The sequence below is a fragment of the Catharus ustulatus genome, chromosome 1 (assembly GCF_009819885.2).
Source record: "Catharus ustulatus isolate bCatUst1 chromosome 1, bCatUst1.pri.v2, whole genome shotgun sequence".
Classification (NCBI taxonomy): Eukaryota; Metazoa; Chordata; class Aves; order Passeriformes; family Turdidae; genus Catharus; species Catharus ustulatus.
This window is the reverse complement of record NC_046221.1, coordinates 97,157,252-97,178,895: the sequence shown is the minus strand read 5'-3', so window position 1 is coordinate 97,178,895 and position 21,644 is coordinate 97,157,252. Positions and strand designations below refer to the sequence as shown.

At 41.5% G+C, this 21,644-nt stretch overlaps 1 protein-coding gene across 1 annotated transcript in view; it reads right to left on the bottom strand.

Annotated features, from left to right (window-relative positions):
• Window positions 1-244: 244 nt before the first annotated feature.
• GABBR2 (gamma-aminobutyric acid type B receptor subunit 2) overlaps window positions 245-21,644 on the bottom strand; it is a 476,329-nt gene continuing 454,929 nt past the window's right edge. Inside the window, exons 17-19 of the mRNA XM_033069711.2 lie at window positions 19,712-19,841; window positions 11,187-11,304; window positions 245-2,735 (exon numbers count right to left, since the gene is read on the bottom strand). Of these exons, the coding sequence (XP_032925602.1) occupies window positions 2,570-2,735; window positions 11,187-11,304; window positions 19,712-19,841 (414 nt within the window). The 3' untranslated portion in view covers window positions 245-2,569. The remainder of the gene's footprint in view (window positions 2,736-11,186; window positions 11,305-19,711; window positions 19,842-21,644) is intronic.

The following is a 21,644-nucleotide window of genomic DNA, read 5'->3' as shown; positions in this document are numbered from 1 at the left end:
ATAATTGTATTTCAGGGCAGAAGAAGCTCATCAGTCTGTTATCTCCAAATGCAAACTGTTGAACGACTAGCATGTGTATTTTTATTACATCTTACATTTTTATTAAAATGTGGTGTTGTAATAGGATTCTTCTTTCTCCAAGGAGGTTTTTATATGTAACTATGTTTATATATATATGTGTATACACAGACTCTCATTAAAAATTATTTTGCAATGGGGGAAGAGGGCACTGAGTCAAAAAAGCTAAGTTTTATATATTTTATTCATAAAAACAGATTTGCAACAATTTATTAAAAATTGATCTCATGCAGTATAAGGTTATACAAGAAATTCTTCATTTACATTTTATTCTGGCAGTTCCAGTCTAGTTTAAAGCATTTGTGCACTAACATCATTGGAAAATGCCATTGGGGCACAGCCTCTTCATAAATTTACAGTACGTTTTTGCTGCAGTATAAAAGAACAGAAACATTAAATAGCTATATTCACTTGGTTGGTCTTGTTATCTGCAGTAAAGTAAAAAAAAAATGTTATGGGAGAAACTACAGTATCATTGAGACAAAGAATGTACTGCATGGTTTAAACCTAATAAACGTCACACAGTCAGTATTCACGAAGTTACAGACACACACACACACACACACACGCTCACCTCCAATGGTCCGATACTTCTGAATTATTTTTTTTTCCTGCTAAGTTGGAATAATATTTCTACAGAGATCTTTGTGTATACATTATATACAATATATTAATTTTTCTCTTTTTAAAAATTAACATTCCTTTTAAAATAAACCAGGCCCTGATGATATTAATAAAGCAAGAGAATACTGTCAAACACACATTGAGTGACGACGTCAGTGTTTAGTGCTTAAACAGAGTAATGAGTTCTAGTTCATCTGTGTTTATACTTACATGGTTTTTTGTTCTAAAAGCTACAGATATTTCCATAACCTCTCTTACTGTATGTGCCAAGTGAAGTATTTTGTGATGCTCCTGATTGTAAGATTCAGATACATATTCATGTTAGTTTTGGCCACTATGAGGTGTGTTTTATTTTTAATGGAGATTTATGCTAGCTTGTCAAAGCTGCAGTTAAATCCCTCCGCTAATGAACCCCTTCAGCTGTGCTTCAGTCATTGCTGATTCGCAAACCTTTGTACAAATGTCATTCCAAAGGTTTGGTCTGAGGGGCATAAGTGTTGATTAAAGAAAACTGAGAGCCCAGTGGGTGCTTCATGTGGGTTTTTTTCACCTACTTTTAGCAAACAGCCCTGGCAGTGAGAGGATGCATTTCCAGTCCCTTGGAAAAAGAAGCTGCATGTGTGTCTCACCTGTGCCTGAGGGTTTGGCTCCAGAGTCGGTCCAGACCAACACAACTGTCATTCCTCCTAATTACTTTGGTTCAGGGAAAGGAGCTAAAATATAAAACCCATTGTTTTTTCACAGTCCTTTCAGGATTCGAGTAAAATATTCTATTGGTAAATTGGATTTGCCCTCTCCTATCCACTACAACTGTCACACGTATGCAGGTACGAAGCAAACATAGTGTATATTCACATCTACAAGCCCTGCAGGCTTCGCCTGCAGCAGCAAAGTGCCGTGCCCTAATCCCTCCCCCCTCAAGTCCACTCAATTGATTTTATTGTAATTATGTGTGACACATTTCAAACAAACTAGGAAAAACAATTCATCCTGTGGCATTAAGACTTTACTACCCATCTGTCCTCAGTTTCCTGAGTTATCAGCCCTAGGACTTTTTCAGACAGTTTAGTGTGTTATGGTTGGTGGTGTTTATGCTGAAATAGGTGCAGAAACTTTGCTAAAAATGAAGCTGCAGATGGTCAGCAGTCACTGCCATTGCCCTGGAGAAGGGTGAAGTGCTCTGCTTGCAATCAGCAGCTCTCCAGCTGGTGGCAACTCAGAGCTGGAGTTCAGGCTCTGCTTGGGTTATACATACAGCTGCAAGGTAAAGGTGACCCTGCTCACAGCACTGCAGAGTCTCAATGACACCCGAGGAATAATTTCTCACAATTCTTCTTTCCTACTAAACATCATCCCTGAAATGAAAAAAAAGCAAGACTAACCAGTGCAGAATGTTTCCAGCAATTTAACACAACTCTTGTAAAAATGAGTGTATCTATTCCAACATGGTATAACTCGACCACTACATTTTCCTTACATGGATACAGTATAGAATTGCATGTTCTCAGCAGCCACGTAAAGCTCAGTGACATTTGAGTGGTTTTTTTTTTTTTTTCCTAGTGTCTTTTTTGCAAGATCCATATATCCCAGCCTCCTTGTTGCTAGTAGAAATTCTGGAAGAAACATTTTTCAGTGACTTCTAGGTGAAGAAATAAAAACTCCATGAATAAGGCTACAGATCAAACTCTTTGTGTCCTCCTTTGCTTTTTCACACGAGTTACGTGGGCACTCCTGTGACGAGGGCCTCAGCAGAAGTTCCTCTGCAATAAGAGCCAATGTTACATGTTTGTAGCAGAGTTCTAGGTCAGACGTTTAGTCCAGTCATCGAGTACTTAAAAGCAGTTCAGGAAGCACTGATCTCCCCCTCCTACAGCCCTGAAACCATCACTCGGAAGGAGGGTGGCACGTGTCTGTGCCGAGGACTGGCACTGGGGCTTACACACGGGCTGGCACAGCTGGCATCAACTCCTCCTATGGACGGCAGGTAGGCGTGATGGAGGATGGGCAGCTGCAAGGACAGCCGGCGCTGTATACTGCGGGAGAGACAGGGAGAGGAATGTTAGTCAGGGATGGAATACTTCACATGGAACACACCACATGGAATACATCACATGGAATATACCACATGGAATACACCACATGGAATACATCCCATGGAATACATGTCATAGAATACATCCCATAGAATACATCTCATGGAATACAGTTGGAATCAGTGAGTCAGGTCTCTCTCTGAATTCTTCAGAGAGGAATCAGAGTCCAGGAATTGAATTGAAGCCTTTGGATGGATTGAAGTATGTTAAGCCACTCACACATAAAGTAGAGGTGTAAGTTTAAGTTTTAGGATAATTGAGTCAGTGAGTAAGTTTTAGAATGGGCTTCAGAGCTTTTAGTGAGTGAAAGGTTCAGATGCCAGAGTAGAAGTGCGAGTTGTAGTGAAGGTTGAAAAACATACTAGTGTTTTCAGTGGAGGCTCCAGGTGTGCAACTGTAGACAGTGCTTAGACATAATAGAGCTCTAGTAAGAATATTGCTTATATTTTTCAGATAGAACAAGATAGGTCATATGCGTAGTTTATACGTATTCTAATATGTTAAGAAACTAGAATTCTAATAGGTTAAGAAGTGGTTGTCTGAGTTTGCATCCTAGCTTGTTAGAAAAATCCTATATAAGAACATGCGTTAGGGAGAGCTGGGGCTTTTTGCCACTTCTCTTGCCACTGCTTTTTGCTATTGCTTTGCTTTGCTTTGGTTGCTTTGCTCACTGTCCTCATCAACACAGGAGCTGCCGCAGCAACATCAGCTTCCCGGGACCTTGACAGGAGCAGCTTCTGCTTCTATCTGGGACTCTATACCAAAACTTAGCATGAACTTTAACGTCTGTGACTGTGCCTTTTGAAACTGATGCATCTTTGCAAAAAAAAAAGCCTTTTACCAACTATTAGCTGCTTGGTCATTTAAGATAACCTGACGAAGTTGGTGGCTAAGAGCACTGGAGGTTTAATTGCACATTTGGTGCCCTGTGATTGGTGCCTTGCTTTTTGACTCGCTTTAATAAGGATTTTAAAATACTGTTGGGTCTCCTCAAAGGCTTCAAGTAAATGTAGTAAGGAGAAAGCTGGAAGAAAACCTCTGCCTATTGCTGGGGGGAGCAATCACCAATAAATCCACCAGTACATCACATGCAATATATCTCATGGAATACATCTCATGGCTGATGTGTTCCCAGCTGGCAAGGGAACTCTCTGTGCCTGTCACTGTGCCCGACAGGGTTAATGCCAAGAGCATTGCACTTGCTGATGCTGAACTGTGCCACCATGATGTTGTCTTCCCCTTGGGGAATTTTTCTGACAGTTTTGACATGACAAAGGAAACTAAGTGTGCTTTCTCAGCATCACACAACCCTCTGAAATTCCCAGCCGCATTCAGGTTAATTGTTAGACTGCTGATACCAAGAAAAGGGAAAACCTTAAGTTTGCAAAGAGGTTGTATGGCTCGGTGACCCTCACCCCTTGCAAAATGATCCAATGCCTGCAGAGCCCTGCCCAGCTGTGTAGACATGCATGGGGTCACAGACTGAGTTTCAAGCACGGCTTCGCACAAAGGATGTCAGTATTAAGGATGGCATTTCTGCAATTCCAGCTAAAGCAAACACAGGTGCATGGTGGGAGGGATTTGGGACTAATGGCTTTTTCCTCTTTTAAGTAGTTCCTCTTTAAAGTTTGGGTCTGTGCTTTTGAGGTAATGGATGCCTTTGGGTTCTGTCAGTCAGTGCTATGGGACTGAGGAGTTGGCACTTTAAAAGCTGTCCTGCCCAAAACTTATACTAAAATTCAGTGTTCCAGAACCCAACATTCTGTAACCATTTTTCCATGTGGATTGACATCATGATAACTGGTGCAAATTTTCTTTAAATGAATACTAAATCATGCTCACAGGTATCCCATCTAAGCCCTTCCTTGGAGGGGATGGTGCCACAAGAAAAGGGCTCTGCTACTCCCGTGCTGTGGATATACTAGCACATTTTTAAAAAATCAAAATCGTGGTGAGGTTTGCTAGTGTAAAAGATGTTTTCAGTCATTTTATCATCAGGATGGCTTTGTATTTGGAGACATTCACCCTTGAAACACAGAGGCACTTTCTAAAGAGAAGACAGATGTCAAAGTGACTGAGCTAAACTGAAGACTGGCCTTTGGATTTCAGAACAAAAATGCCCATAGAAAGCATTGTAACAGTATAATAGAGTTTTAAATTTATGTTTCCGTTATCTGATATAATGACAGTGTATAGAAAGGCCTTTATAAGAAGTGTTTGTTTGAAACCTACCCTTTGGACAACCTTTTTGGTTCAAATGACATTTAATTGCTTTTTTGCTTTGTGCTAGGTAGCAAAGACAGATACTAAGGCATCCATTGCACTGCTTGGGGACCAGGCAGTGTAGCTTTTAAATCCAAACAGAAAGAAATGTAGTGTTCTTCTCTTTAGTTTCTTCACTACAAACTTTGGCTTGTTTATACAGACGTGCAGTAAAAGTAGCTGTTGTCTGCCTATCCAGGTCACTTTCTCATTGTTTCTCCCCCTCAAACTCCTTTTTAAAGTTTCACAATGTTAGTCCTCAGTGATGATCATTCTAGTGCTGGCAATGCATTCCTGGAACTAAACAAAATCCATTCATTGTTATTTTGCTACTGTGCTCAATTCTTCCTGGTGCTATCAATGAAGTCATGCCTTGTTCCCAAGGAATGCAGAGGGAGCATGGCTTGCTGTTTCCCTGTGCTGAATCCTTATGAGCCTGATGCTGTGGATTGTCATTCTGTCTCTTGTTGAGGGCTCAAATGCAGAATTGCCTGCACTTATTTTCCCACCAGTGGAAATGCTTACTTTGTTCAGCTGTTACAGACTTCTCATTAAAGGGTTTTTTGAAGCTACTCCAAGAGAATCCAGTTGCATAATCAAGTGAATAGGATTTTTTTTTCATCCATTTCAGTGTTAGCCATACCATGGACAAAGCATGTTTATTTAGCTATGCCAACGGTGGCTGCAGTGGGTGGTAAATTTTGTTTTAACTGTACTTAAAAGTTTATTTTCACTTGAAAACTTGGTTCCTGGAATTGGGGCAGAGACCTGTAGCCTGGAGACTTGCACATAATCAAGATTGTAGACAAAACTCCTAGAGTGAAACACGAAACAAAACAAAATGAATAGCAAAGTCCAAACAAACCTGGTATTTTTGCCTGAAGTGAAAGTAAATTTTGTGCCTTGCCTCACTCTTTTCAGTTTTTTTTCCCCAATATCAGTGGTATTCCCTTCTTCCACTCCTGCCTTGGGGGAAACCCTTGGTATCAATATAGGCTGAAGGGATTGAGAGGAGCCCTGCAAAGCATAAACTGGGGGTGATGGTGGATGAAAAGCTGGACATGTGCACTTACAGCCCAGAAAATTAATCATATCCTAGGCTGTATCAAAAGTAGTGTGGCCAGCAGCATGAGGGGAATGATGCTGCCCCACTGCCCTGCTCCAGGTGAGACCCCACCTGGAATACTGCTTTCAGCTCTTCTCATAAGAAGAATGTGGACCTGCTGGAGAAAGTCCAAAGGAAGGACACAAAGAAAATCAGAGGGCTGGGGGAATGCCTTCCATGAAAAAAGGCTAAGAGAGATGGTGTTTGTCATCTTGGAGAAAAGAAAGCTCCAGGGAGACCTTAAAGCTGCCTTCTGCTACCTACAGGGTTCTCTGTGGTGCAGTCTATGTTTGGGCAAGTGTCCTCAGCTCTGTACAGAAATACCAATTATTCAGGAAACATAAAATCAGGTAAAACCTCGACTTCCAAAGTCGCAGGAATACAATGCAATACATATGGGAATGCACAATACCACAAGGGAGGCCAAGATATTTGAAATATATTTTGGTTTTGTTATAGAAAACCACTAATAAGATCCATTGGTAAGTGAGGGGACTGAAACAAAATGCTGCATCAGTCAAGCATCTGAAGTTCTGTGGGAGTGTGTAAACTGTGTCTAAGCACTCAGGGATTATTTCAGTTAATTCTGCAGCACATTAATGTTGATTTTTAGCAAATGCAGGGAAACTGGAGAAGCTCTAAAAGACTACAGTAAAGCATGATGTTCTACTAGCAAGTGAACTAGCCATTCTAAACCCACCTTATTTCAATGACACATTTGCGTAAGATCATAGATAGATAGATCATAGATAAACCACTCTCAGCGAAGAAACTAAATAACAAAGGACTGTTCATGCTGAGGCATAAGGCTGCAATGCAAGAATCAAGTCACAACCAACTTTTTTGAATGAGAATTTTTCGTTACTTAAATTAGCATAACTGGATCCAGCTATGCTTTGAAGTTATGCTTTGAAGGTTACAAAAAACCCTGCATATAGAAATAGTCTATTAAGATCACAAGTTTTAGCGGGGTCCCACAGAAATCTGTCATCACCTCTACTTAGAGATCTGGAAGACTGTTACATATTGTTGCTGTTAAAATGAGAATGGAATGAATTTTAAGGGTGCCAAAAACTAATGGTCTGCTAGATGTAGGTCACTGATGAGAAGGGACAACATGCAGGAATGGAAATGCATAGATGGATGTCTTTAAGGGTCACAGAAGATAAACCATTGAACGTGGCCATCATGCAGATAAGCTGACTGATGTGATCTTTAGATAAGCAGGACTGCCCATCAGGAAATATGCACAGTTTGATACTCATCAAAGCAGATGACTTTGCCTGAGAGACAATTCATTCTACTGGGAAAAGAATTATATCTATTTTAAATTGGTTCAGGCTGCTCTCTGGACCTGAGATGAGCTGGCATGGTACAGTGTGTATCCAACACAGCTAAGCATCCCCCAGGATGGTTGCTGAGCATTACCTGGGAGAGTGTAGACAGATACAGCTGTGCTGGGGAGTATGCTAAAAAATGAGAAATCAAAGTGCAGGGCTTGTGCCTGAGCACTGGCACCACTTTGCCTGCTATAGGAGGTGTTAATTTATACTGTGTAGACAGTGTAAACAGGAAAGAAAGCAGTCAGCACCCACTTTTTTGCTCCTCTCATCTGATGGTCTGACTGGGTATGGAAAATTTTACATGGCAGTGTGGAAAACCTACTGGGTTCTGCCCAGCAGGAACTGCCAAGGGAACTGAGAATCGTCTATATTCATGCTCTAAGCCATACAGACTGCATTTTCCTTAGATGCTGGGTTCTAAATCTGAGCAAAGCACAAAAAAATAGTTTTCCACATTCTGATTGAGACAATATAAACATCACCTCATCAATAAATGTGAAACAACTTCCTGCACTACTGCCTGAGGGGTGTGTATACTGTCGTGTCTTTATTTTGTGCACAATTGTAGAACAAGGGATCTTACAATGAGTCAAATGTAGCTCTAATGGTAAGAAAGAATGAAAAAATCCAAATCATCTCTTTTCTGGGCTCTATAAGAGCTTTCATTCTAGAAGATGCCAGTTCTCATGAATGCTGACAAGCACAGGAAGCTGGGATGATTTTTTTCCACAACCATTAAAGAGTTAAAATTTCTGCAGGAAAATGATTGTCTTGACATCCTCTTTTCACAGGTTTATGACCAAGAGGAAATCTTTTTCAGACTAATGTCCTTGAGATTTGTGTTCTTGAATAAGAAATAAGTTTCTCAGACTATCAGATACCCTATGTATGAAATGAAATTAGAAAGACAGAAACTTGCCTTTAAAAACTTAAAGACAACTTACAGTAATTTCACAAATACAAGCTGCAGCAATTTGACAAAAATTTTGGTGGAAACCCGGAAGTGCGGCTAATAGTCGGGGGCGGCTAATATGTGAATAATTTTCTGACATTTACAACCCCAGACGTGCCAGCCAGGGCGCTGAGCCAAGCACCTGCCAGTAAAAGCCGGCATTGGGCGATTGTTACAGTGTTACTGTGTTGCCCTGGCTCCCTGCAGGCAGCACGGGGGGCGGGGAGAGAGGCAGGAGAGCTCTCTTCTTCCCTCCTCTGCCGCAGCCCAGGGGAGGACAGGGGGGGAAGGGGGGCGCTGCCATTGCCGCGGCCTGGGGAGCCGACGGGGGCCCTGCGCCGCCATTGCTGTGGCCCGAGGAGGACGGGGCGGGGGGGGCGCCATCATTGCTGTGGCTCCGGGAGCCGACGGGAGCCCCGCGCAGCCATTGCCGCGGCCCGGGGAGGGGGGGGGGGAAGTGTGCGCCACCATTGCCGCGGCCCGGGGAGGAGGCGGGGTGCTTTGTCCGCGCCCGGCGCCACAGGCGCGGGAAAGCTCCGTCCCCGCCCGCTGCCGCGGGGCAGCGCCGACCCGGGGTGACCGAGCCCAGTGGCAGCGGCGGCCGGCCCCGAGCCCAGTGGCAGCGGCGGCCGGCCCCGAGCGGCAGCACCGGGCTGGGCCACCTGGCCCCGTCAGTGGCCCCTAGCGGGCCGAGCCTGCACAGCCTTAGCTCAGCCAGTAAACCCCGCCCTCCCGCGGTTCTGTTACTAATTGCACGCGGGTCCTCGCTGCGAACGACAGAGCAGCTTATATTCGGGTGCGGCTTATTTATGGACAAAAACCGAAATATTTGCCAACACCCAGAGATGCGGCTTATACTCAGTGCGGCTTGTATTCGTGAATTTACTGTACCTTTAACTCTTTTTTTTTTTTTTTTTTTTTTGCAAAAATTATACATTTAAAAACCACCAAAGGACAGAAGTTCTGCCAGGCAAGTTGAAAAACAAGCCCAGAGGTGCAGAAGGATATCTTAAAGAGTACAAACTTTGGAGAAAAGCAATCTCTTGTCAAAAAGAGGGAAGTCCTGAAGACAGTTCTACTTCTCCTCCCTGGCAGATCCACTGTGTCTGGGCAGTGTGGTTCTGGTACCCAAACTGCCAGTTCATTCTCAAGAAAGAGACTGGCCCTTGGACTGGCACAGTCACAGCTGTGATAATGACACTGTTTAGATTTAGCAGGACTTTATTAATTGCTTTCCATAAATGTCAGATACTGTCCAGATTTGTACTGATCTACTCCCCAGAACATTTAGGAAATCTCAGTCTTCTCATCCGTTATCACTAGCCTAGAGGAAGTTCTGTCACCACCAAATATGTTTCTTTTTCTTTGTCTGTCTTAAATCTGTATTGAAACAATTGGATTATCTGAATGTCTGTGTTTTTCTTAGCATCGCTCTTAGTGTAAGTGGGCCACATGTGGAGGAGGTTGCATTCATACTACATTATTTCTGACAAATGGTGCTGAAAAAAACACAGGCCTTTAAAAGCTATGCATTAAAGCACACTGCTGACCCCATGAAGTCATGAGAGCTCTCTCAGCAAGAGTCCTGCTTATGTGAAATTACAAGATACTTCACCTACTGTGGGATTTTTTTTGGTGCATATGTGTGTGTGAATTAGCTTCTTTGCAGGTTTGGGTTGGGTTTTTCTTTGAGTGCAAGACAGATTTAGAAATCCACGTGTTTTCCTGCTCCAGGTAGGACAAGGCAGCAGCTACTATCTGCAATCAGGGTTGCTGTTGCTGATGTAACGTGACTCATTCTAGTAATCTGTTTAACTTATTCAGTTTTTAAATAAGCTTTTAAATTGCCCAGGAGTCTGACAGCTATTAGCTCAGACACCGATGAAGCGATGCTCGTGTAACCAGGCTGCCGTGGGGAAATGCACAAACAAGAACGGCGCTTCCCTGAGCTCTGGCAGGTCCTGCTCAGCTAGTGGAGTGTAGGACATGAGTTTATTGTATAGGTTCCTAGAGAGAAAAGCTGACACCAGAAGACTCTTTCCCCCCTGTAAATCTAGCCAGTGTTTTGTGCCATCCTCTCCTTGTAGTTGCAGCATTGTTTCTAAGGGAAACTACTTAGTGCAGGCTTTCCTATGCCAAAACTCAGGTCCAGCTGCTATGGCAACGTTGAAAAGCTCTCAGGGCATTTTTTATTTCTCATCTAGCTTAAGAATGTAAACGAACAAAATGTCTATGTACACTATGATCCCCTCTGGTTGGTGTGTGGAAGGACTTGGACTTTTGACAAGAGTCATAAAACATTTGTGCACATATGTGCATCCTCTTCTCTCCTCCACACACTGGTGGTTGGGCGCAGCTCATCCCGTAACTCTCTGCAGAAACTTTGGACATCATGCTGTGGAGGTTTCCAGCAAGAGAAAAGAAGCATGTTGATTTGCCTTTGGAGCACCTTAGGGTCTGAAGCCCCTGATATCCTATAAGTTCCATTGGGGTGGTGAGCTGGTGACAGGGGGGTATCACAGTACAATGTTGCTGCCTACTGGTGCTTCAGGTGTCATTCACATTCCCTGTTGCTGATGTTTCAGGCTCTCTCTGTAACCTGGGCTGGCTGAAAGGGGGTTATAATGAAGGTCTTTCCATAAAAATTGCATGGAAGGGAAATACGGGCTTTGATGAAATGTAATAATTTAAATTAAAATTTTGTCAGCAGGGTAATGATGTATACTTACTGTTCTGGAGAGTTGATGTCTTCTATGGGTTCTTTGCTTGTTCTGGAAGGGTCTGATGAGCCCCATTGTGCTGGTGGATTTTGATCAAGATGATTTTTCAAAATGGCTTTCTCACCATCTGGATGGACAACACATTAAATTTTACTTTACTGTGACCAAGTGATCAGGAAAAAATTGTTTCATTTTAACTTTTTTTAGATATCCATACTGCCATGAAGTTAATTCATGCTAGCTATATTCCAATATAGTCTCAAGTTTTGCTGTGAGAGTTTGGATGATGCGTTCCTCCATAGGAACCATCATGAAGAAATAGAAAAGTGACAAAAGTGACATCATACTCTCTCATCTAGTCTCAGGCTATGTGAAAAAATAATGTAACTATACTGTTCTTACACTTAGATATCATAACCTTTTCATAAACTCTCCTTCTTAAGACTCTTCCTAGAAAAACTACAATCTCATTGATGTATAAACCCTTGATACTCTCAGGATCATACAGGCAATTAAGTGCTGTCATTTGACTATCTGCTACTGCCATCATTTTTAGCATGGAAACATGATTCATATCAGTTGCACTGGTCCATAGGCTGTCTGCAGCAAGGACAGCTAATGATGTCTCTACACTTTTTTCTTTTCTGCATACTGATAACAAAACAGATCATGGTTCTTGGTTCTCCTGGGTATCCCGGGAGTCCCTGGCTAGCTGTGCCGAAGCCCATGGAGTCATTGTCCCTGAGAAACACGGACAAACACAGCCATTTTAAGAAGATTCTTTCCATTCCTGCCTGCTTTTTCAAAGTCTGTTTCTGTGGTAAGCCAAATAAAATCACACGGAAAGCATCTGAATAATGAGGGCAGTTCACAGTTTTCATAAATAATTACAGAGAGCTCCAAATCCATCACCAGCAGTTGTTTGCCACACAAACAGAGGAGCAGTGTTTGCCGCAGGCATTGAGGCAGCATGGAAGAGGAGTCTGAGGTAAATTCTTGAAGAGGGTACTGGAGGATTTGAACATAAAATTTGGTACAGGGGGGAGAAGCGGGAAAAGAATAAAGAAAGAAGGAAAACGGCATGAAAGCTGGAACATTTTGAAGGGTTAAGCTTTTCTCTTGTAATCATGTTCAGAAGCCCCAAATAATGCTCAGCTCCCAGCATGCTAGGAATGTATGTTATCAACAGGCACTGGGGGACAAATCAAGCAGCAGAAACACAAACTGAGGAGAGAAGCTGGAAGCATAAATGTTTTGAGGGCAAACTCCAACATCTATAATTGCACTCCCAGCAAGGTCATCCCTGGCATTATTTGATAGCATTCACTTCATGCTGTGAAAAGCCTAACAAGCAAGAAACAACCAAGTGTGTAGGTGAGGAGGCAACAATGTGCAGACATGAGGATCACTACAGCTAGGAAGAGGAGACAAGATTTTTCACTTATGTTGCATTGAAGAGAAGGATCTGGGTGAGAAAGGAGGTGAACACATGAAGCTACTTCGGTTGGGGCAAGAAAATGTCAGCAGAAGAGAACTAAGGAATTCACTTGTAGCAAGAAGAGAGTTTAAAATTAAGAGATGGAAGGATTCACTGATGGTTTAGATGTGAAGGGAGTACAGCAAAGAGTCAAATCTGACAGTAGCTAAGATAAGCAGTGAGGTCTATCATCTCAGGGCAGCCTGAAGTTTGCTGGTGTGGCATTTGCTGTCACAGGAGTTCAGACTTTATTTCCTGTGCCTTGCATTTCTTTGTATATCAAGTTTGACATTTGCATAGAAGTCTTGTGATGTCTATAAACAGACATGTAGAAAAGAACACTTCTTACTTCCGTGATTAAAACCAGCATTTAGTCCTGAGCTGATCTAAGCTGACAATGGAAACTGCTGACTTTTTGATATAGACCAAAGTAAAAATTTGAGTAACCCTTGTAATTAGGGATGGAAAAGTGCTTAGAATTCATTATTTTAGGGTTCCAAATCCTTTGGCCAAGATAAGCAATTTAACATTTTACAGAGCCACTAAAGATATAATTCTTCATCAAATGATTAGAAAATACAGCTGTTGCTGTTTGGGAGTATGTTATTTAATAGAACAATCTGTGTTGCACACACTATAGGAGTTTCATTTACTTTCAGATGTGTTGTGAGAGAGAGAGAGAGAAGGAGGTGGTCCCTGTCAAAAAGGTGGGGGATTTAGTTTGGAGTAGAGCAGAAATCATATATTCTCTTCCTACTCACCTCTCAACACCAACAGTCCATATATCACGGTGTGTTATTCTTAATAGACTCTTTGCTACCACTCTTGCAGATGACTTGCCCTTAATACACTGAATAAATTTCTGCATACAAGGCTACCAAATGCAAGTTTTACTGTATATCTATAAAATACAGACAAAATGCACAAAAAATTGTAATTTCCCCCCTTTTTCATTATCTTCTTTCAAATATATATATATATAAAAGGTAATTCTTATTTTTTAAACATTTTCAAAGAGGAGTTAGGTATTTATTTTGCAGCTATGGAAACTAAAATATCTTTCTTTTTCATTTACCTTTCATTTAAATAATGAAGATCAAGATTCTCACTTAGTCATATGCTTCTGGGAGCTGGAGCTTCAAGAAAAAAACGCTATTGCCATATGCACTTAAAAAACTTAAGGGTTTAGAAAACTAGTTTGATATATGTGAACAACTGAAAGTAGTGGTAAACATTTGATTACCCAGTTTCCCCTGGAAAGTATAGCAGTGTTTTTGATACTTTCCTATCTTCTCTTTCTCTGTCCATTAAGAATGAAGGTTGGAAAATGCCCTTCATTCTCAGGGTACTGTCTGCCACTGGAGATTCTACCCAGTAAGTTGCACTGGCATGATGTAACTACCTTTTAAATTGAAATTACATTAGCCAGAAGCACCTTCTAAATAATTTTCACCTTTGTAGACCTCAAACCGGAACTCATAAGTCTGGATAAGTGATGCCTGAACACTTTCCATTCAGAAAGCTGTCGGGAGAAAAGACAAATACATCTTAAGGGAATCACAGAGCACTCAGCCATGGCTCATTATAAACAAAGCTCGCTGCCAGTGGTTGGTGAGAGCCAGAAGGCTTTAGCTCGGGACCTCTGCCTACCTGTAGCAAAGAAACAGCTTCCATTTACAAAGCTCTGAGCTGCAAGAGCACACCTGATGCAGGCTGCCGAGGGGCTCAGCCAGGAGGTCACTGCTCCCAGCTGCTCTCCTCTCCCTCTGCCAGGAGTGACCTGTAATCACTCTGCAACCTCGTGCTGCCAGAATTACCTGGGCAGGTTTGAATGCGCCATGCATATTAACAACCCTCATTCAGCTGCAGGCAGAAAGCACCAGGTGACTGATGATGCTTCAGTTTCTTCCAAGAGTTAGAAAACATATTTTTTTAAACTACAGGCTTGTTTTGTTGCTGTTTGTACACTGCAGCTTTATTGAACATCTTCATCATTACGCTTTAGTGGCAATGCTCCTCTGACGGCTTAGAACTGGATGACAGAACTACTCTTCATCCAATATCTTTCATTTCTACTGTTTTTTCTCTTTTCTGGAAAGCATATATTATGCTCCACAAAGAAGTAAGTGTGGTTTAATAAGGGCTTATAAGATCTGGCAGAGATAGCTTTACTGATTTACTAAAGAGCTCAGGAAACTTTAAAACTAGAGGCAAATTTTGAAAACCTGCTGTAATTTTCCCCAGTTCTATTGTTTGGACTGTGAAACATGACTAGCCAGTCTCTGTTTTTCATGTGACTAGGGTGTTAGGAACGTAAACTGAAAGGAAAAATTAAAATTATCACATCATTGGCTGGGTAATCAGAAAAAAGTTCTCCTGAAGTAAGCACACTGCACAGGCAATCTAAATCATACCCTCTCATAGTTGTGTTTTGAAAGAAAGATTTAAAAAAAAGCAAACTAGAAAGACTTTGCTCTGATTTATACTACTTTAAATCAGAAGAAATTCCCTTTACCACAGACTCATTTCTGTGGAAGAAAGGGCAAGTACTGATCCTCAGACAGGTTGGTCTCCCTGTTGATATAGAAACAAGCTCCAATTTCAGGACTGAATCCATTTCACAGAGACCAGAATATCTCTATATATCTCTATGAAGAAAGGAACTATATCCTTGCTTCAAACTAGCATCCTTTAAAAGGAGTTATTTCTGAAAGCCCTTACCTTTGAATTTATTTTTCAATCTCAAACTTAATGCTTGAATCGCATGAACTTCACAGGAATAATATTTCCCCCATCTATCACAGATGAGCTCTGTTTTGCTTTGCATTTTTGAGCAACATGCCTTTGAAATCTGTTTTTCTTTGAGCTGCTTTTACATGGGGAAAAACTAACACCAGGAAACATTGGAGTGAGGTGACAAGTGACAGTATGTAGGCATATCTGACATGTAAATGAATGCTCCCAGCCCATTCACAGCAATGAGTAAAGACTGTTTTCTGTCTTAAAACAAACAAGATTTTCTGAGCAAGGAAGGGCTCCTGCAGAGAGAGAACCTGCAAAAAGGGTTTCTTCATAAAAGGGAACTGTGGCAAGGCTGTCTCTTGCTTCTTCTCTACATCCCATAGAATGGCTGTCATTCCTTTATTTCCCTAATATGCTTCTCTGAAATGTACTGGCCAAGGTAGAAATAGAGGGAGATTTTCTGCGGGATTTCTTCTGAACTTTGCCTTAAAAACTAAACTCTTTCAATCCATGATTTTGTGAATTATGTCACATGGAAATAATTTCACGTATTAAAACATCAAAAAGAAGTCAAGTAGAGTAAGACAGTGTGAATTTCAAGTGTAGCAAAATTATCTAGCTCCCCCTGGCTCCTCCCCTTCCTTTACACAGCATCACAGTTGAGGTACTTGTCCTCCTTTTTTCCAAATGTCAGCCTGGCAAACACAGCCATGCCTTCAAGCCTGACTCCTCTTGCTGAATGGCTCTGTCACTCACAGCGCTGAGCCAAGCACTAACCTCCCCCACAGCCCATCCCTGCCTCAAATCCAGGCTGTAATGTGGCTCTGCCACTCCAGCAAGGCCACCAGGTCCCACAAATGCCAGGGGAGAAGTTAATGTTGCCCTGTGCACAGAGCTGAGGTCACCAGCAGGCAGAGTGACTCAAAGTCATCTGGGGAATGCAGGAAATGAAGTTAAGGGGATGCCCTTTAAAATTCATCTGGGGAAGCCATTTGAAGTATCAGAGCCATAGCCCATGGAGCATGCTGGAAACTGCTTGACCACACAAAGCTATGCAGCAGTGTAGCTAAAAAACCTGCATTAAAAGAAAGCAATCAAGCCATAAACCACAAATCACATTTTCCTAATTGCTTTTCTTACATAGCCATTTGCTGTAGATGTCTCAGGGACATTATGCGTATGTGAACAAGAGTTGAGTGTCTCAGATAATATCTCTCTTTAAATGAGATGTACTGAAATGTGCTGTAAAGGAGTCCCTGTGCCAGCAAAGAGCCCCTGGGATATACCAGGAGTTGTTGCTGTTAATAGCTAACCAGGAATCCCAAAGTTATGAAACGCTGCCTGAGGTCAGGCAGATATAGGAGTTCACAGCTGTATCTACCTATTTTGGCTAAAGTAATTTCATTTTGTATCTTAAATCAGTCTCTTTTATGAAAACGAGGGTGGTGGGGAAGGAAGAGATGAATCAAATAACCTCCTTTGGCACTTGGCTGTAGGAATTAGGATTTCTAACTCTGGGCAATTTTTACAGATCAGAAGCCTACTGAAGTGTACTATGACATTAAAGTTTGATCAGGGCTTGTTCGAGATGAGTTGCCTAAATCCCCTGTTTTGATCTGTTCTGTGAAGAGCAGTGCCCTGAATTTGTGTAAGCAATAGCAATGGGGTTACATTACACTACATGGCATTCTCCGTGTGAGCTCCTCCAGGACAGCAAGGTGTTTTATAAGAACAATTCACATAGAAGTGAACAACAAAGTGAATATGGCAAATTATCTGCGTGATTTTTAGCTCCAAGTCAGCTGCTATTTTGAGCCTCTCTCTTCACTGTCCTATTCCCGCTCTCCCAGCTCACATTTTCACAAGATCAAGGAAGGCACAAACCTCATCATCACCTTTAAACCAATATTGGACTGGCTTCCCCAGTTGCACAGTGGGGATGAGAGAGATGGTCACTTCTAGGTCACGCTAATAGATTATTTACAATTCTGAAGCTTCACTTGAGTACCACCAGGGATGCATAATTTCAAGTTTCTGTACTTTCCTTTACTGAAAGCTCATGAAATGCACAGCTACAGAAAGCATAGTCATGTCATTCAGAGTTAGCTTTCCTGTAGCCGTAAGGGCAAGAATTTTTTTAAGTACCATTTAAGTGATGTCTGTTCGAATCTGCACAGAAGCAGCAGTGACTCAGCAGCATGAATTCTCCAAAGCCTTGTTATTTTGATTGGAATGGCAAATTTATATTAAGCACATGGGCTGACTATTGGGAACGGGTGCAGTGAGAGGCAGTGAGAGAAACAGACAGGACAGTCAGATGTAGATAAGGGACAGGGAAATGTGGAAAGATAAGAGGAAGAAGAAATGGAATTGGAGGGACAGGAAAAGGCTAGCAAGGGTTGCTGATCACAGTGGCTCAGAGCCTGGAAGTATGAATATTTAATGTCACTTGTGTCAGAATCAGGAAACACTATAATATGCATGTGTGGAGTATTTGCCACCAGGTGTGGGACCAAGCTTCAAACACCTTCTGTAAATTGGGATCCAGGTCTTCCTCATTTCCAGGTGAACGGATGCTCTAACCTTCCCATATAAATTTGGACAAGGGAAAGCATCTTTCTCCACCTGTCCCACCTTTCATGTGGAGCCTTATGTGGTAGGTCCACTGAGAAAATTCTGTGTTCAGCAACTTCAGTATGCAGAATATCTACCTTATAAATCCCAATAATACATAGTTCCAAGCTACTCTGGACATTAAGGCTCCATGCTTACAGATGATTTTAAATATTCACCTCACATCAGAAATGTAAAAGCTGTGCTGAGGGAAAATTAGGAATAAAGACAATTTTGGATGCTGTTGCTTAAAGCAGCAGTTAGGCATCAATGTCTTTTGTAGACATAGCCACAAGTAAGTGCAGAAGGGTTATATTTTATCCTTGATTTCTTTGCCAGCCTCCTACTGCTAATGGAGTGCATCTTGCTGTGGGAAGCATCCATCCTAAATTTATACCCAGTGTATTTCTTGAGAATCATTTTTTGTTTCTCATACCCAAACTCAGATGGGCATTTGGCACAATGCAATATATCTTTTCTGCTTGAAATATTATTCATGATTTATCATTTTTCCCAGAGCATCTGACATGAGAGGAACATTCTATGTGTTCCTTTCAAACTGCCTCATCCCACTCACTGATGTTAGTTCTTGCTCCTGATCTCAGCCCAATAATCACACGCCTCCAGCAGCTATTTACATTTTCCTTTTCCTCCTTTCCCCTCTTCTGTGTTTTTTTTTTCACTTTTAAAAAGGACACTGGGAACTCTCCCTGATCTTCTTTTTGCCACAAGTTACACAACCCAGTGTATACCCAGACTAAAACAAAAGGTGCAAGAAAGTTAACCTTATCCAACTGAAATTTCAATATACTTCAAAAATGTATGTGAACTGTTGCTGTTGTTCTAAAATTATTCTTCAAATTTATTAATAGGACTAACTTCTGTCCCATTTAATCATGACTATGGTGCCACATCAATAGGAAGTCTGAGCCTTGCAGTGTAACAAACATGCAAATATACAAATTCGGAACACAGAGCAACCAGATTTTCATACACTATAGTAATAGTTGTAGAAAGCTATTTGCCAGAAGCCACAAAGTAGATCCATTCTAGGATCAGATATGGAAAGTGGGTATCCTGGCTTCCACTTTTATTGCACTGTGCACCAGATTTTATTGCTTCCCAAAAAGCAAAATGGCTCTAATGGAAGCAATTCTCTTGCATGTATTTCTTCAGGGAGCAGTGCAAGAGACACAGGAGAAACAACTTAGGAATATTACAGTTGTCATTAAATCCTTTTTTATCAGTTCCTAGGGAAGAATTTTCATACATGAGCGGCTTCATTTCTGCATTTAGAATCCAAATCAACACTGAAATATTTACATGCTTCTCTTTTACGTGCTTGATAGCAGCGTCCAAAAGCGGGATTTCAGCATCCTAGTCAGGCAAGCACAAATTAGGCTGGGCTTAAAATTCTGTGACTTTCCCCTCTCCATGCAGCACAAAAAATTTGACCTCTGAACACAAGTACACTTCTAAAAGTTTCCCACTTCACCATGTGTATTACAATAGAAGCATAGGTACAGAAATAGCTACTCAGTGGGTACCATGTAGCTTATTATATGAATCTGCATGCTCTTAGTAATTCATCCAAAATATTTAAACTGTTTTACCGAGGTCTGAGTGTCTGAAACCAATTCAATGAGATTGCTATTCAAAGGTTTGGCACGTTAAGCTACTAATGGATTTTACTGGCACTCACCTTTGCCGTCTGTGAAGTTCCGTATACTAAGAATGTCATTAAGGTCCTGGTAGTGGTTCTGCTTAATGTATGTTGTTTTCTCAGGAGTGTCCTGAAGTTGCATTGTGACCTCTTCCAAGTCTTTGTCCAGCTGCAAAACAAAAAGAGCACAAATCCATCAAAATTCAAGAGTCCTTGCTTCAGGTATCTGCACTGAGGCACAGCTTTCTATAATTAGACAGGAAGACAGGTGGTAATGCAAGTACTACACTGTGACAAACACAGTTTTCTTATAGCACTACTACACTACCTCTAAAAATAATGCTACAAGTTACAAATTGTGTTGAACTGTGATATTGCACACAGGGTGTAGGAGAGGAATAAGCTTTAGTAGTTGAGAGTGGAAGCAATTCAGGTGTACTGTCAAATGAGAAAGGAGTATGGACATAAGAAAGCCCAGTCTGAAAACCTCTCAACTATTTATTATCCACATGTAAAATTGTGGCATGCATAGCTATAACCACTTCATCCATCAAATGGTTGAACATACAGGAGAATATGAGGGAACTGTGGCATGTCCAGCCATGTGAGTGACTGCAGTCAACTCTACCAGGAATGCAGTTTTAGCACTGAGCACAGCACAGTGTGCTCTCCATGCAGGCTGGCTTGAACTCAATTGCCTACAGCCCCAGTAGAAAATGACAAGAAACAAGCTTTCTAATCTTCTTTGGGAACAGTTGTGCAGGACGTGGTGTCCAGAGTATATCTCACTCACTACCAGTTTAACTGAATTTTAAAAGTGCTGAATTTAGCTTTACATTATTCCTTATAGAACTGGGATGTAGCAACTCAAACTAGATGAACCAGAGATGTAGCTGCTAGCCATGGCAGGGTATGTTCCAAAGCTCCTTGACAGTGAGACTGATTTGGACCCACTAGTTCTGGGAATTTAATCTATTTAGAGCAAAGTCCAAAAGAAATAGGCAGGGCCCTGCAAGCATTAATGGGGCTGCTCTGCTCAGCCTTACCCGTGCTCACCATCACGAGCCTTGCAAGGCACAGGCTTAGATCTTGTGTTAGGAGGCTTAATAGAAAAAAAAAAAAAAAAAAACATGGAAGAGTGAAGGAACAAAAATAGCCAGCAGGTAGCTAGGCCTTCATTAAAAATTTCAAGGCTCTCACATGAAAGGGACCTGGAAAAGGAGAGGTAACTTTTACTTTTGGATTCTTTGATAGCCTGAGTAAATTTCATACCTAGGCAATTGTCATTATTTAGGATTTGGGCAAAAAAATAGCTGTTGCAACAAAATAGTTTTTCTTTGAGGTGTAAGAATACAGACTGGGCAAGAATAGATTAATTTATTTATGACATGACCAGTTGTGGTTACCTTGTCTCAAAAATTGGGCAGTCTTCAAGACTGGTTTGTCACTGTTTCAGGTCTACTGAGCAAGGATGGACATGGCTATAAATGTTCATGCTATAGCTCTGATGGAATTAATGTACTCAGCTTTTCCCTCAGTAGGTACTGAAGAAATCACCATCTTTGTGCCAAGAGTCAGCTCATATGTTCACAAAGGCATTTTTTTACCTTAAGAAAATATGTAATTGTGTTTCATGGAAGATGTAAAAATCTGTCTAGCAAGTTTCTGAGCAAACTCTCAAAGAGGTTGAGAAATAACAGCAACAGCAGCCTCAGAACTCAACCGCAACAGGAACAAAGCCTTTAAGTGGGGCTCAGATCTTGTTACACTTGCTTGTAAAGGTTATACTTCTGGAACTGTGAAGCTCAGCACGTCCATGTGAAACAGCAGGGTAATTGGCCTGTCATAAATAAATAGGGCAAGTTTAATTCCATTTCGCTAAGGCACATTTTCATTTTATCACACCTGCTATGTATTTGCTGTACTAGTTAGCAATCCATACAAATTGTCTCTTTCCTATTATTTCCATGGG